The sequence below is a fragment of the Dermacentor silvarum genome, chromosome 3 (genome assembly GCF_013339745.2).
Source record: "Dermacentor silvarum isolate Dsil-2018 chromosome 3, BIME_Dsil_1.4, whole genome shotgun sequence".
Taxonomy (NCBI): Eukaryota; Metazoa; Arthropoda; class Arachnida; order Ixodida; family Ixodidae; genus Dermacentor; species Dermacentor silvarum.
In genome coordinates, this window is record NC_051156.1 from 137,288,420 (window position 1) to 137,301,148 (window position 12,729).

General features: G+C 43.0%; 1 protein-coding gene across 1 annotated transcript in view; it reads right to left on the reverse strand.

Annotated features, from left to right (window-relative positions):
* Positions 1-468: 468 nt before the first annotated feature.
* Positions 469-12,729, reverse strand: part of LOC119445822 (rhomboid-related protein 2) — a 28,537-nt gene continuing 16,276 nt past the window's right edge. The window contains exons 8-9 of the mRNA XM_049663662.1: positions 12,146-12,246; positions 469-11,785 (exon numbers count right to left, since the gene is read on the reverse strand). Of these exons, the coding sequence (XP_049519619.1) occupies positions 11,474-11,785; positions 12,146-12,246 (413 nt within the window). The 3' untranslated portion in view covers positions 469-11,473. The remainder of the gene's footprint in view (positions 11,786-12,145; positions 12,247-12,729) is intronic.

The following is a 12,729-nucleotide window of genomic DNA, read 5'->3' on the forward strand; positions in this document are numbered from 1 at the left end:
AAATAATTGTTAGTTGGCTACCTCTTTCTCTTTAAAACTGTAATAAACTTTGTCCTGTGTACACATTGAAATATAATGTGTCTGTGCATGATGCTCACACTGGAAATTAAATAATATGTTGAAGGGTGAAAAAATACAGATGAGGTAGCCGCCATTGGTGCTTCTGATGTGCTTGTTTTCCTACTATCAGGATTTTCAGAAATAAAGCGATAGTATGAATAAAAGCCGTGCACTACCGCGTCAACAATGACGCAGTTAGCTTTTAGCCACATTAGCATATTAAGGAAAAATGTAGAAGCAACTCAAAAGCAACCATAAACGGTTTGGGTAACAGGACTCTGATATTGACATTTTTGGAGCAGGGGGGGGGGGGGGGGGCTTCGGCATCACGGGGGAGAGCCCCCCCTGGAAATCTCCGGAGGGGGCTCGAGCCCCGGAGCCCCCCCGTAGTCGGCACCTATGACAGAGCATATGGCAACTACATGTGTATGAATGTGGAATTCAGCCAGCAGTGGTGTGTAACCGTGACAATATTTAATGAGACCACACAAACTAGGCGACAATAATACTTTATGCATCATCACACAACAAACTATACCTGACTAGACACGACAAAAACCACAACCAGAGAAGCATTTAAACACAATAAAATTGATCAATAACACCTGAGAAATTGAACTTGAGCATGGACCTTGCCAGAACAGCTAATGGTTTAAAAAAAGAAAAACTTAATTATGGGGTTTTACGTGCCAAAACCAGTGCTGATTATGAGGCACGCCGTAGTGGGGGACTCCGGAAATTTGGACCACCTGGGGTTCTTTAACGTGCACCTAAATCTAAGTACACGGGTGTTTTCGCATTTCGCCCCCATCGAAATGCGGCCGCCGTGGCCGGGATTCGATCCCGCGACCTCGTGCTCAGCAGCCCAACACCATAGCCACTGAGCAACCACGGCGGGTCTAATGGTTTTAAAGAAGTTTGTATAGATTATATCAGCTGCGGTAAGAAAGCGCCACACCATCATATGTACCTTATACATTTCAAACACCAACCAACATAAAAAAAGTTTAGGGCCTTTACAGAATATGTGACCTTAGTTACACACTTTAAAAGGTGGTGCACAGTGTTGCAACAGGATACAGAAAAGAAGCTGCTGGACCACAGTTCCCACAATATGTTCTGCAATCGCAAGCTATTATTTCATTGTCACATCTTAATTTTTACCTTGTGGCAGTTTACATTTCCGGTAAGGGCTTAGTTATATTAAAAAAATAACCAGAACCAGTATGCCAAATATATTTCAATACAACCAATATCATCACAGCCTTACAGATTCACAGCCGTATGATTTCACAAGAAAGTATACAATATATACTACAATCACACCCAGTATGTCCTTAGGCGAGAATTCTATGTTTGCTGAGTGATTTGCAGACTGCCACTAGTACTACAGCATACTGCAGACAAATAATATCCATATCAGGAGCATTTGCAATTTCACACCAACTGTCTGGTCACAAAATATGTGTAGGTGAGCGTACATGCCAAAATCACATGGACACCAGTCAGAATGGTTGGTGAAAATGGAAAGTATAATCTAGTTAGCACCATCCTGTTCATGTTTTCGTTGTCCATAATAGTATGATAGCAGGAGTGCTCGACGGGGTGTGTGAGGGTGTGCTGCCATTGCACACACCTTTGTTCATTCCACGGTCACGTGCACAGCATTCTTGAAGCAAGCAGTGCAGACAACTTTTACACATTTGCATTGTGAATTTGAACATCTGACAGCTCAGCTGTACGGGTTGTTATTTTAAGATAAGTGCAGCGCCTTACGTCAGCATGTACTACAGTTAAACCTGGATATAAAGAAATTGACAAATTCCCGAAAAACTTCGTTATAAAGAGGATTTTGTTATATGGAGGTTCGGCCCGAAAATTCGAAAAAGAAACGCTTACCGTATTTACTCGATTCTAACGCGCTCTCGATTGTAAAGCGCACCCGTTTTCCGTTTTCGTCGAAGCACTCATCCTTGGAATGTCACACCAGAGCCACGATTTCGTAGCGAGGCATTATGACTTATTCTACTCTAGTCTTATCATCCACCGCTCACGGCCGGCGGATCCCATTGATAACGCGAGCGGACCGTCGCTCCGACCACTGACAAAGCGCGATAAGTGCGAAAAGGCATTATTACTTTAAAGGCATCGCTACACAATACCGGCCCAGGTACGTACTGGATGCGTGGACATGTGTCGTTTCGTTCAAGCGCGAGGCATCGGAAACGAAGAGCGAGCGTCACGATGGCGTCGTAGCCTCGTATAGTGTTACAGTAGAACCCCGTTGTTACGTTCCCGGGTGCTGCATTTTCCCGGCTGTTACGTCGTTTTCGGCTGGTCCCGACACAGCTCCCATAGAACCCAATGCATTGGTAACCCCAAGGGGTAACCCCGCTGTTGCGTCGCAACTGTGGGACCATTCCCGCATCGTACGTTGCGAACTGCCACCCCATGCCGGCCCGAGCGGCCATTTTGACTTTTCATGTCGCTTGGCTTGGTGACTTGACGATGGCATTGGCCGCCCAAAGTGCCGGGGGCGACAACTATGACGTATTTTTGGTTTCCGCCAGCAAAAGTATGGCCCTTGAGATCCGTATTTGCTATCTAAAGATGGTGTCTATGACGCGTTGTGGCCCTAAAATTGGTTTTGGCTCATACATGTTCCGTATAAAGTCCAAGGGCGATAACGCAGTCGCCGCGCGCCGTATGCTGTATGTGCGAGTGAAAACGTGCGAGGGGAGCCGACGACCGCGTCTAAATCTCGCGCGCGCACGAAAGAAAAGCAGGGAGGAAGCGCGCCTTCTTCCGTTGCGCTCGAGGCACCGGCGAGGGAGCGAGGGGGGAGGGATAGCGGGCGGCATTGTACTGTACTCTGGCATCAACTGCGTACTGTGCGGCGGCGCGCGGGCCGTATCTTGAAAGCGATCTGTGTTGGGGCAGAGTCTAGGCAGTAGGTGCGTCAGCAGCTCATAGCTTTGTGCGTGCTGTGTGTTCTCGGCGCTCAGTGTGCGTTGAAGCGATAGACAACAGCACGAAGGTCACTTCACTCGCTTCTGCAGCGGCGCTTCCACACGCCTCCTGCGTTTGACAGCGCGTGTCCGCCCTTATCGAGTGTGACGTGTTACAGCGTCTGCCAGCACGTCGGCAACATCAACTGGAAAAGGAGAGTGCCGGCTTGGCAGGCTAGGCCAGCTGCAGCAAGCGGCAGGATCAGGTTTGAATTAAGGGAGGGGGAAAGGTCACGCCCGCGACGGCAAGATCGCCGGGTTGAGGGATGCAGGCCCGCGTGCGCTCGCTTCGCATTCCGTCGCGGCGGAGAAGGTGCTTCCGGTTGCTGCTCGCGCAAAAATGACAAAATTTGGGGAGAAATCTCTAGATTGTCGGCGGCGAAAATTCGTTATATCGAGGGGGTCTCCCGCTGCCACTTCGTTACGTAGAGGTCTCAAATACATGTGCTTCTATGGAGTAATGGCGGGGAATAAAAAAATTTTGTTATATCCAGGAATTCGTTATATGGAGGTTCGTTATAAGCAGGTTTAACTGTACAACTCCAGACAGCACATCTTGTTGGAGTGTTACCCATAAAGTACATGCATTTCGCACATGTTTGGGCTAATCAGTGCTCCACTTCTTAAAGCAGCCAGTGATGAAAGGCATTGGGGAGGTGGTTACCAAAGCACTTTTGATCCTTTCTTTTCTTGCATATAGTGAAAACAAGCACGTTTTTCAGCCTTTCCTTTTGTTTCACCACAAGCAGATGGTGCGACATTATAATGACCCAACCAATCGCTAAATGTAAATTAAGTAACACTACAGATCCTGCAAAATAAAAAAATAAACAATTGCTTTTTGCCCTCTTCACTGTTGAATTTCTCTTGCAAAATAGCATGAGCAATTAATATTACAATGAAGTGTACATGGTTTGCATTCTGGTTCAATATAATTACTGCATACACCAGTACAACAGTTGCACTCTTGTATTAGCAGAACGTCCCAAAATTAGAACGTGAGAAATTCTCATAAATTATTTTCAGGTTTTGCACCTACGTGAGCAGCATCTATAACTTTCACAGAGAAAAACAAACATCTTCGTGTGAAAAGAACAACAAACTTAGCTTAGCCATGCCAATACATATAACTGTAATATTTGGTCTGTTGGCATGTTTTGTACCTGCTGGCGTTATCTCTTGACCTCCTTATGACGCCACAACGTATAGTTTCATTTTGTGAAGACAAACAAGCTTCTTTCAGGAAAAGAAGTTCACAACTCTGTTTAGTAATTATTTGATTAACTGCTAAATAGTCAGTTAAATATACTTTACTATGAAACAGCCTTACCTGCAAGACTTTCAGAATATAGGAAAAGAGTACTACATTGAGAGAAGCTCTATATTCCATTGTTGACCTCAGGAAAAGCATCCTCAAGCCATGATGATGGCTCAGTGGCTATGGTATGCTTGCACACGAGGTTGCTAGGTCAAGTCTAGGTGCCTTGGTGTCGTATTCTGATGGGCACGAAATGCAAAAATGTTCATAAAATTCAATTTAGATATATGTTAAGTAACCCCAAGTGCTAATTAATCATTAATCTACAGTGCCCTCCTCCCCACCTTTCTGCGGCATTCCTCATAGCTAGCAATGTAGATTTAAAGCATTAAACCCCATAAATTATTACGAGGCTACCCATTGCCATTTTATGTTACGCAATGGCTTTACTTAAAAGCTATCCATTTTCTACTCTCTCGTAAAAGCAACGTTGCAGAGGTCCTGCAACTACATGTTAGAGAAAGGAGTTCCTTTTTTTTTGATGTTCCGCTAATCAAATAAGATAAACTTCTGATAGAACTTGAGAACAATAATGAAAGGTTTTCTAAAGTAAACAATTAAGAATGTGTGCATCAGAAAAGCTGTTTGTGTTGCTGACAGCTGCTTTAATTATATAATAGATGCAATGGCGCGAGAAAGATGAGGCCATGAAGACACAAAAAAGTACACCACATCTGTACAATGTACAAACTAGGTCAAGCCTCGATCAGTACTAATAAGTTGAACCTTGTCATAACGAAGTCGGACCTGACATGAAAATACCTTCACTATAGCCAATATTTGCTACAACCACATGTTCGCTACACACTCATATCAGTGAGAAACGCTTTAGATTTACTTCGTTATATCCAATAATTTGTTATATTGTCACGAGCGGCGATCCTGTGGTCGGTGCTTAGACGATGACGACGACGACGGCGTGGCTTTCTGGTGTGCACGCGCTCTCCTGAACCATTGCTGTAGCATTGTGCGGTTTATCTAGTAAATATATCCATTGTATATATAAACAATATCAAGGTTTGACTCTAATTAGGCATGACTGATTGATTCATCTATTCATGGTGTTCAACGTCCCAAAGCAACATGCCAGACACTGGAGTTAGTGGCTCCGGAATAATTTTGATCGCCTGGGGTTCTTTAACGTAAACCTACACATCAGTGCATGACCTCCCTATTTCAATGCGGCCACTGCGAGCAGGAATCGAACCCACAACCTCGTGCTGGGCAGCACAACGCCATGGCGAATGAGCCACCACGGCAGGTATTATACCCTCTTTACACGGTCACCCTGAACGACCATCGAAATCAACGACAGTTGAACTTTCAAACTGGCATTGAAGTGATTGACTGTTAACTGCACTTACATGGACTTTCGCGTTAAATTTTGCTATCACGTGAGCGCGCTGAATCGAGAGTAATATGCGATAAATTATTGCATATTTCCTCGCTACTTTTGCATGGTTATCTTTAAAATCTGTTTTATTTATTATTGCGCTGTAACATTTCTCTTTCTTTGCAAAACATACCTAGTGGGAAAAATTTTAACGCGAATCTGAGTCGGAGCCGTTAGATTTTTTAGTTGGTGAGACATGTGTAGTAACATGTCCGTCATGGACCTTGTCCACACGAAACGCTTCGCAGCATCGGCAGCTGCGGGTGGCACGTTTTCATCCACGGAGGCTGCCATCTTCCCGTCTCCGTTCAGGGACTGTCAACTGCTCCGTTCAGGGACTGTCAACAGAGACCATCGACATCCATTGAGGCCGACGATCGTTGAGATGTCAATTACAGTTGGAGTTGCCGTGTAAATTTGGTAAACTGCCATTGACATCAACTGCCATCAGCTCAATGGCAGTTGAGAGTGCCCGTGTAAAGAGGGTATCAGATAGGCATGATCAGACACATCAAAAGGCACAGCAAGCTTGTACTGGGAACAACAAGCACTAACCTGTGAAGTGGATTGAGGCACATTCAATAAATTATTTTTTGAAATTGTTTAGAACGAGCACACTGGATAACAGGCTGAATATCACGATAAAAGGCTCAGGTTAACATGTAAAAAGCGCACAATGACATAGAAAGATGGGCAGCAATACAACCTGTGCATGACCAAAAATGGTTAGAACATGCACTAAACACCACACTGAAAGAAAGTTAAGAAGCCTGATACAAAACGCCTTCTAGATTCAAAATGTGACAGCAACGTTTTGATTTATGAGTAAAGCCATCACCTTTCATATTTGCCGAGGAAACGGACACTAGGTTGCGCAACGATCAAACTATTACATTCTAAGTTATAGCAACAATCGTGGGATTCAAGTCTCAATGTGCCCGTGATCGCTGATGCAGAGCAACTGCTCATTTGCAAAAAAAAAAAAAAAAAAAAAGGCTGTCTGTGAAAAGCACAGAAAGTTTAGTGAGACAGTGAGCATTCGCGATGGCAAAAACAGTGCAAAGAAGTGATTCTTGACATTAGCTCTATTCACATGCGCATCAAGATACGAGTGCTTATACTTTTTTTTTTCTGCTATGTATGATTTGTCTTATCTCTTGGTGCATTCATTATTCACTGAGGATTCAATACACGCAGCTCACTATAAAAGAAATTTCCTAGTTCCAAAAGTTTGCAAAATGTATGGTAAGAACCTTAAGTGTTGGCACAGTCCAGGCGGAACAGTCACCCCACAGAAGTAAAACAGGCAGCTAATTTTTAAACACCACTAGAAATTCGCTATGTTGATCTCCTTTCCTCCATTTCAGGTTATATTCACTGCCTACAGGCTTTTTCTGATGCATGCTAGTTTATTTTATAATGTTCCACATTTGAATACTGTCTACCATACATTGTGCATTGCAAAGATTTTTGTGCATTTCTTGTATTGCATTCTTTACCTTTCTCATGTAAAGCTATATGCCTAGTATTGAGTATGCCTAATTTTCCACCTGTATCGTTTCCTTTACAGAATTTTGTTATGAATTACAACTAGCATTGAACTAGTGATCTAAATGTGTTTTTCTTTTCTTTTTTTTCTTTGTGCTTTCAATGTATATATTTTACCCAAGACAAAATAAAGTTCAATTTCTTTGCACTATTTGCCATCACGTTTGTAGTGAGACTAGCTTGCCAAACGGAACACACACACAAAAAAGTGAGCAACACACAATTGTGTTAAAAATGAACTTTCCCATGACAACATCTGTGAGCAGCTGTGTTGGAATCTGGACAGGAAAAATATGTTGACTTAGTAACCCTGCTTTCATTTTTGCATTTTAACATTACTGACATCTGATAAGCACAAAACTTGTCTACTACTGCAGAGCACAATAAAAAAGTGACGCAATATTCAATACACCAGACAAATACTTGCAATTTTTTAAACACACTTTTCATAGCTTGCCTAATAATTATTACTGTACGTGACTCCCTGACACTGTTGTGCTATGACAACAAGTTTGGAGATACAAGCAGCAACACAAATAATTGTGGTTAAAAATGATTCTCACTAAACTATTTGTCTATGCTACTTACAACGCTCGTCATAATCTAACTTTGGCAATGGCAAGAAACCTTTTCTTTATAAAATCCTCACACGGTGTACATACTAGTATGTTTAGCACCTCAGCATACAAAAATGGAAAAGTGTTTCATCTCGTTGTTTTCAAACATTACAAGAAGCAGAAGAAGGACAAACAGATATTAAAAAGAAAAAAGACAATGTAAAATGGTTCGATGAGTCAACATCACGAAATTTCCTTCGACATGTGAAACAGTACAAGTCTGACTGGAAACAGCCCAGACTGCCCTGTGACCTAATTGTGTTTTGAAGGAGAACTAAGAGTAATGAGGGGCTAATCAGAAATAGAACATTCTCAAAGGGGCCAAGATTCATTGCAATTAAATTAAATTCTGGCATTTTACGTTCCAAAACCACAATGTGATTCTATGAGGCACGCTATATTTATTTGGACTAGTACCTGGGGTTCTTTGACATGCACCCAATACATGGTACACCAGTGTTTTTGCATTTTGCCCTCATCGAAATGCGGCCACTGTGGCCGGGATTTGATCCCGCGCCCTCGGGCTTAGCAGCGCAATGCCAAAGCCACTACACCACAATGGCGGGTTAAACCTGAATGCAACTAAGGAAGAAACATGGGAATAAGAGTTTCAGGTCAGTGAGAGGCGCATTCATTTCCTGCTTTTGTCTGATTGAAATAAGGCAGAGAAACGTTTGCAGCAGGTCAAGTCAAGCGAAGATAAATTATTGAAAGCCAACTGCACTTGTGTAGGCACGGCTAAGGCTGCTTGAAGCTGGCACGCGGCAAAAAGTGCTAGAAATTTTTGCAGAAATAAAAATGAAAAAATGTGTCCCAATTCTGCAAGGCACATTGGTAATCACAAATGGCAGTTGCAAAATGGACAGCGTGCATTCCAAGTCCTCAATTTATCTTCTTTGACAATACTTCATAAGCTTCCACAAGTGCAATGGTGGATTGGATATCATCACAGCTTTCCAATAGGGCCAACCGCAGTCAAACGAATCTCCAAAATTCTTGGTACATTACTGAAATTCTAAAAAATATCATTTAAAACAAACTCTGATCATGATTAAGTAAAACTCCATAAGCGGCTGTCTAAGAGATAGGAGGTGTCAAAATTTGACCGCATTTCCTTCCTCGTAATGCACACAAAATCACTGGAATTGCAGCACACAATTCGCCAACAAGCAATATTAATCACTCTGATAGCTGGACTTGTTCAAAATGCAGTCTCTGTTTCCCAGGCAATTGCAAAAACTGCCAGTGACAGCAGCGAGACGTTTAAATGCTAGTTACCAATCTGTATAAACATGAAAATGTGCTTTGACGTGTACAGCATGGAATGATTGCACAGATGCTTATAAAGAAGCTACAAAGCATGATGTCAGCAAAGCTTCGGCGACATTGTCATCAACGTCTGTGTAGGCAAAATAGATATAGTTTGTTCTCATTAATGAGCGTCTAAGCAGTATAACTAGAACAATCAACTTTTTTCCTGTGTGCCAAGAATGCTTATGCAAAGCTCTTTGCAGAAGGCACACGCTGCAGTCTTATACGAAGGGCGAACCCAGTCAAGTACCTAATACACACACCTAAAAGGGCACTGCAACACCTTTATAAAATGGCAAAAAATACCTTTGCGATTTCTGGCCAATGCTGCCATTAATATACAAGCCAAGTATTATTCCCTTGTACTATGCAGCTGGGAGTCTACAATCTTGTATAATAATTGCTCTCTCTCTCCTCTGGTGTTTAAGGCCTCCTCTCTTTTACTGTGGTCTATGACATCATAGATTAAACGACGGCCCATAGGAGCTAGCCACAGGACGATTGTTCATAACCATCAATTATTCCCGAGCGGAAAGTGAAACCAAAACTGTAGGTTTGGATTTCAGTTTTACTAGCGAGCCAGCATGAGCGGAACGAGGCTTTCATTTTTATGCTTTTTTGGCGCAGGCTTGGTGCAATTTCCCGCTAAGATGCAGTTTTGGAGCAGGAAGGTGCAGAGGAACTGCGCTTGGCGCAATTTGGCGTCTTTGGTGCAGCTGTTCCACCACTGCAGGAGCTATTGGCACTGCCCCAGCTGAGATGGAACATTCAGTTGAGGGAGTATGTGTAAAGCAAACATTACGCTATTATATTATAGGTCCTTTCCAAAAATTACTTAGGAAGTATTCATTGAAATATTCAACGTGTTCTCAGGTTTGAAGAAAAACTTGTTAAATCATCCCTCTAAACTTGTGAAAGAACACACATGGCGCAAAATAGGCAAGGTGTCATGTCCTATAAACTTTTAAAACTGATGATAAGCCCCTATACACTCTGAGTATGACAGGACAGCTGTTCATGCATTGCAGTTAGGACTGCTAACTCTTATGAAAGAGGCTCGCTACATCAAGCTATACTGGCCCATCACTTCTTGAGAGGTAAGGTGATTCAGTGACAAGTTTTCAAATGTTACCTGCCATATGTTATTCTTCAAAGTTACATATAGCTCGAAATAAGCATGTAGAGAGTGTATACTCATCTGGCCCTTGTTACACCTAACTAGGCTATAGTTTTTCTATTTGAACCACAACTCCCTTTATAGCGAGCCACCATCGAAACTTTCCAAGCTGACAGTAGCACCATAACATGCAGCCTAGTGACAGAAAGTAGCAGTTTTCAATAGCACACATTTGCAGCTTAGCAATGACATTTGCTATCACCTATTTCGAGGCTCAAGTTTCGGGGTTCCGGTCAGCGCAACAAATGTGCTTGTTTTACATGATTGAACCGGACTGGGGCATAAACACATTAAATGTGATAATAGTGCCCAAGAGTTCAAATTATGCCTTAGTCTGCAGAAATCAGGCTGTGCTAAGCCACTCCAGCAATGAAAGACATTAGGCTCTTTTTACCTAGAATTGTCTCACTTAAGATAGAGTCACTGGTTTTTGGTAGTACACAGGATACATTGCAGTACTGTCAGGCCAATGTATGTTGCCTAAGACACAGTGGGAAACATGCAGTGTGATGACTCCATTTTCTTAAAATCTACACAGCCAATGGCAAACCTGTTGCCATTTACCCACCCGTATTGCTCAGTTATTGCGACATCTTCCGACTTCCAGAAGCACGGACAGTGAAACACTGACAATAAAAATAGACTAGCAGCACTGCAGAAATACAGCACTGATCTGGCAAAGACTGACAATACAAATAGCCGGTCAGTGCTTGGGATGCTACATTTCTCTTTGCAATCAGAAAAAGCATGTTCATCCTGCCAAACATAAAGATGAAAGCACAAGTTCTCATGGCTGTACGCATCAAAGGCAGTGATCATAGCTCTTTCTTTGCAGCAATGCCGCAGTTTATGCGAATAGGCCATCGATTATTCCTGCTGCGCAAAACTGTACCCTCGCTCGAGGCATTTTTTTCCCCCAGCAAACTCCTGGTTGGCCATTCTTACAAGAAGGAAAGGTGACAATCTCTTACGAGCAGCAAGGATCACCTGTGCGCTTACCTTCAGCGAACAAACTCTTCAGAGTACTCTGGCCCCATACCTTCACATTTCTGACTTTGGAAAGTACTCCTGGTAAAGGGCGTTCACTAGGACGGCGGCAAGGATGAGCACGACAAACACGGCAAAGAAGACCCGCCCCGTGATCACCTCCCAGCGATGAATGACAATATTGCGCAACAGGGGCAGGCCAAGCAGCAGGCCTGCCGTCGCACCCGCCAGGTGAGCGGCATAGCTCACACGATTATCCTCATCTTCCTCCATGTAGCGTGTGTACACGGCCACTCCCACGTCCGTGCTGCCAAATATCGTCAGGAAGAGGATCCGAACCCAGGCGAAGTCCATCTCTTTGAAGTTCTAAAAGGGCGAGAAACGGGAAGGAAAGAAAAGTAATTTAATTGTGGCGTTAAACGTCCCAAAGCTGCACAGTGGGTTATGGAAGTTGCCGTGGTAGTGTGCCCCAGATTAATTTTGACCACCTCGGGTTTTCTAACAAAAGCACATGTCATGAAATCCAAATTCATGTTGTTAGGGGCTCCTTTAGTTTCAAAGTGCTGACGTGAGTCCGGTCGTACGATTAGGTGTCATTTTCACACTTATGAAAGTTTTGTCCTCAGTAAAAGTGGCACGCCGAGTATTTCGGACTACTAAACTGTCGTGAAAATTATTGTTTGCCTCTAATGCACCTTTAAATAAAGTGTTTAATCGTTGGCTTACCAGTATAAGTGTGGCCAGATGACCTGCGATGAGGGCATACACGCCGCCGGAAGCACCAGCAAGAAAAACATATGGATCTGACAGTGATGATCCAAGTGATCCTAGAAAGAACAAGCGTGACAAACAATTTGAACAGTCAACAACAGCCCTGCAGGCAATGTTTCTAGTAACAGTGACCTGTGGCAACTACATCACGTTGCCTTCTATATAGAAAAAAAAAAAATGTCCCCAGGTACACTTTGTCATTACCGCAGGATTTGAACCCGGGTACTGAAGGTTGAAAAGCCAATTTGTTAATTGCTTGGCAATGGTTCCCCATTATTATTTTTACAGCGAAGCTGTCTATGGCTAGGGTTCTATGCATTTTTCTGTCCGTCAACACATCTGCGTGTGCAAAAACTCAGCTCCCGAATTTGATGCACAATTGCTTCATTCTATGCAAAAGCTTATACGTCTCATCTCTTGTATATGCATTTTCGGTAGATTGGTAGTTATCAATTGGCACCATTTCCAAATTGGTAGACTCTTGGGTAGACAATAAGGGTTTCTAAATGATTTGCTGCTGTGCGACCCACATCGGCCAT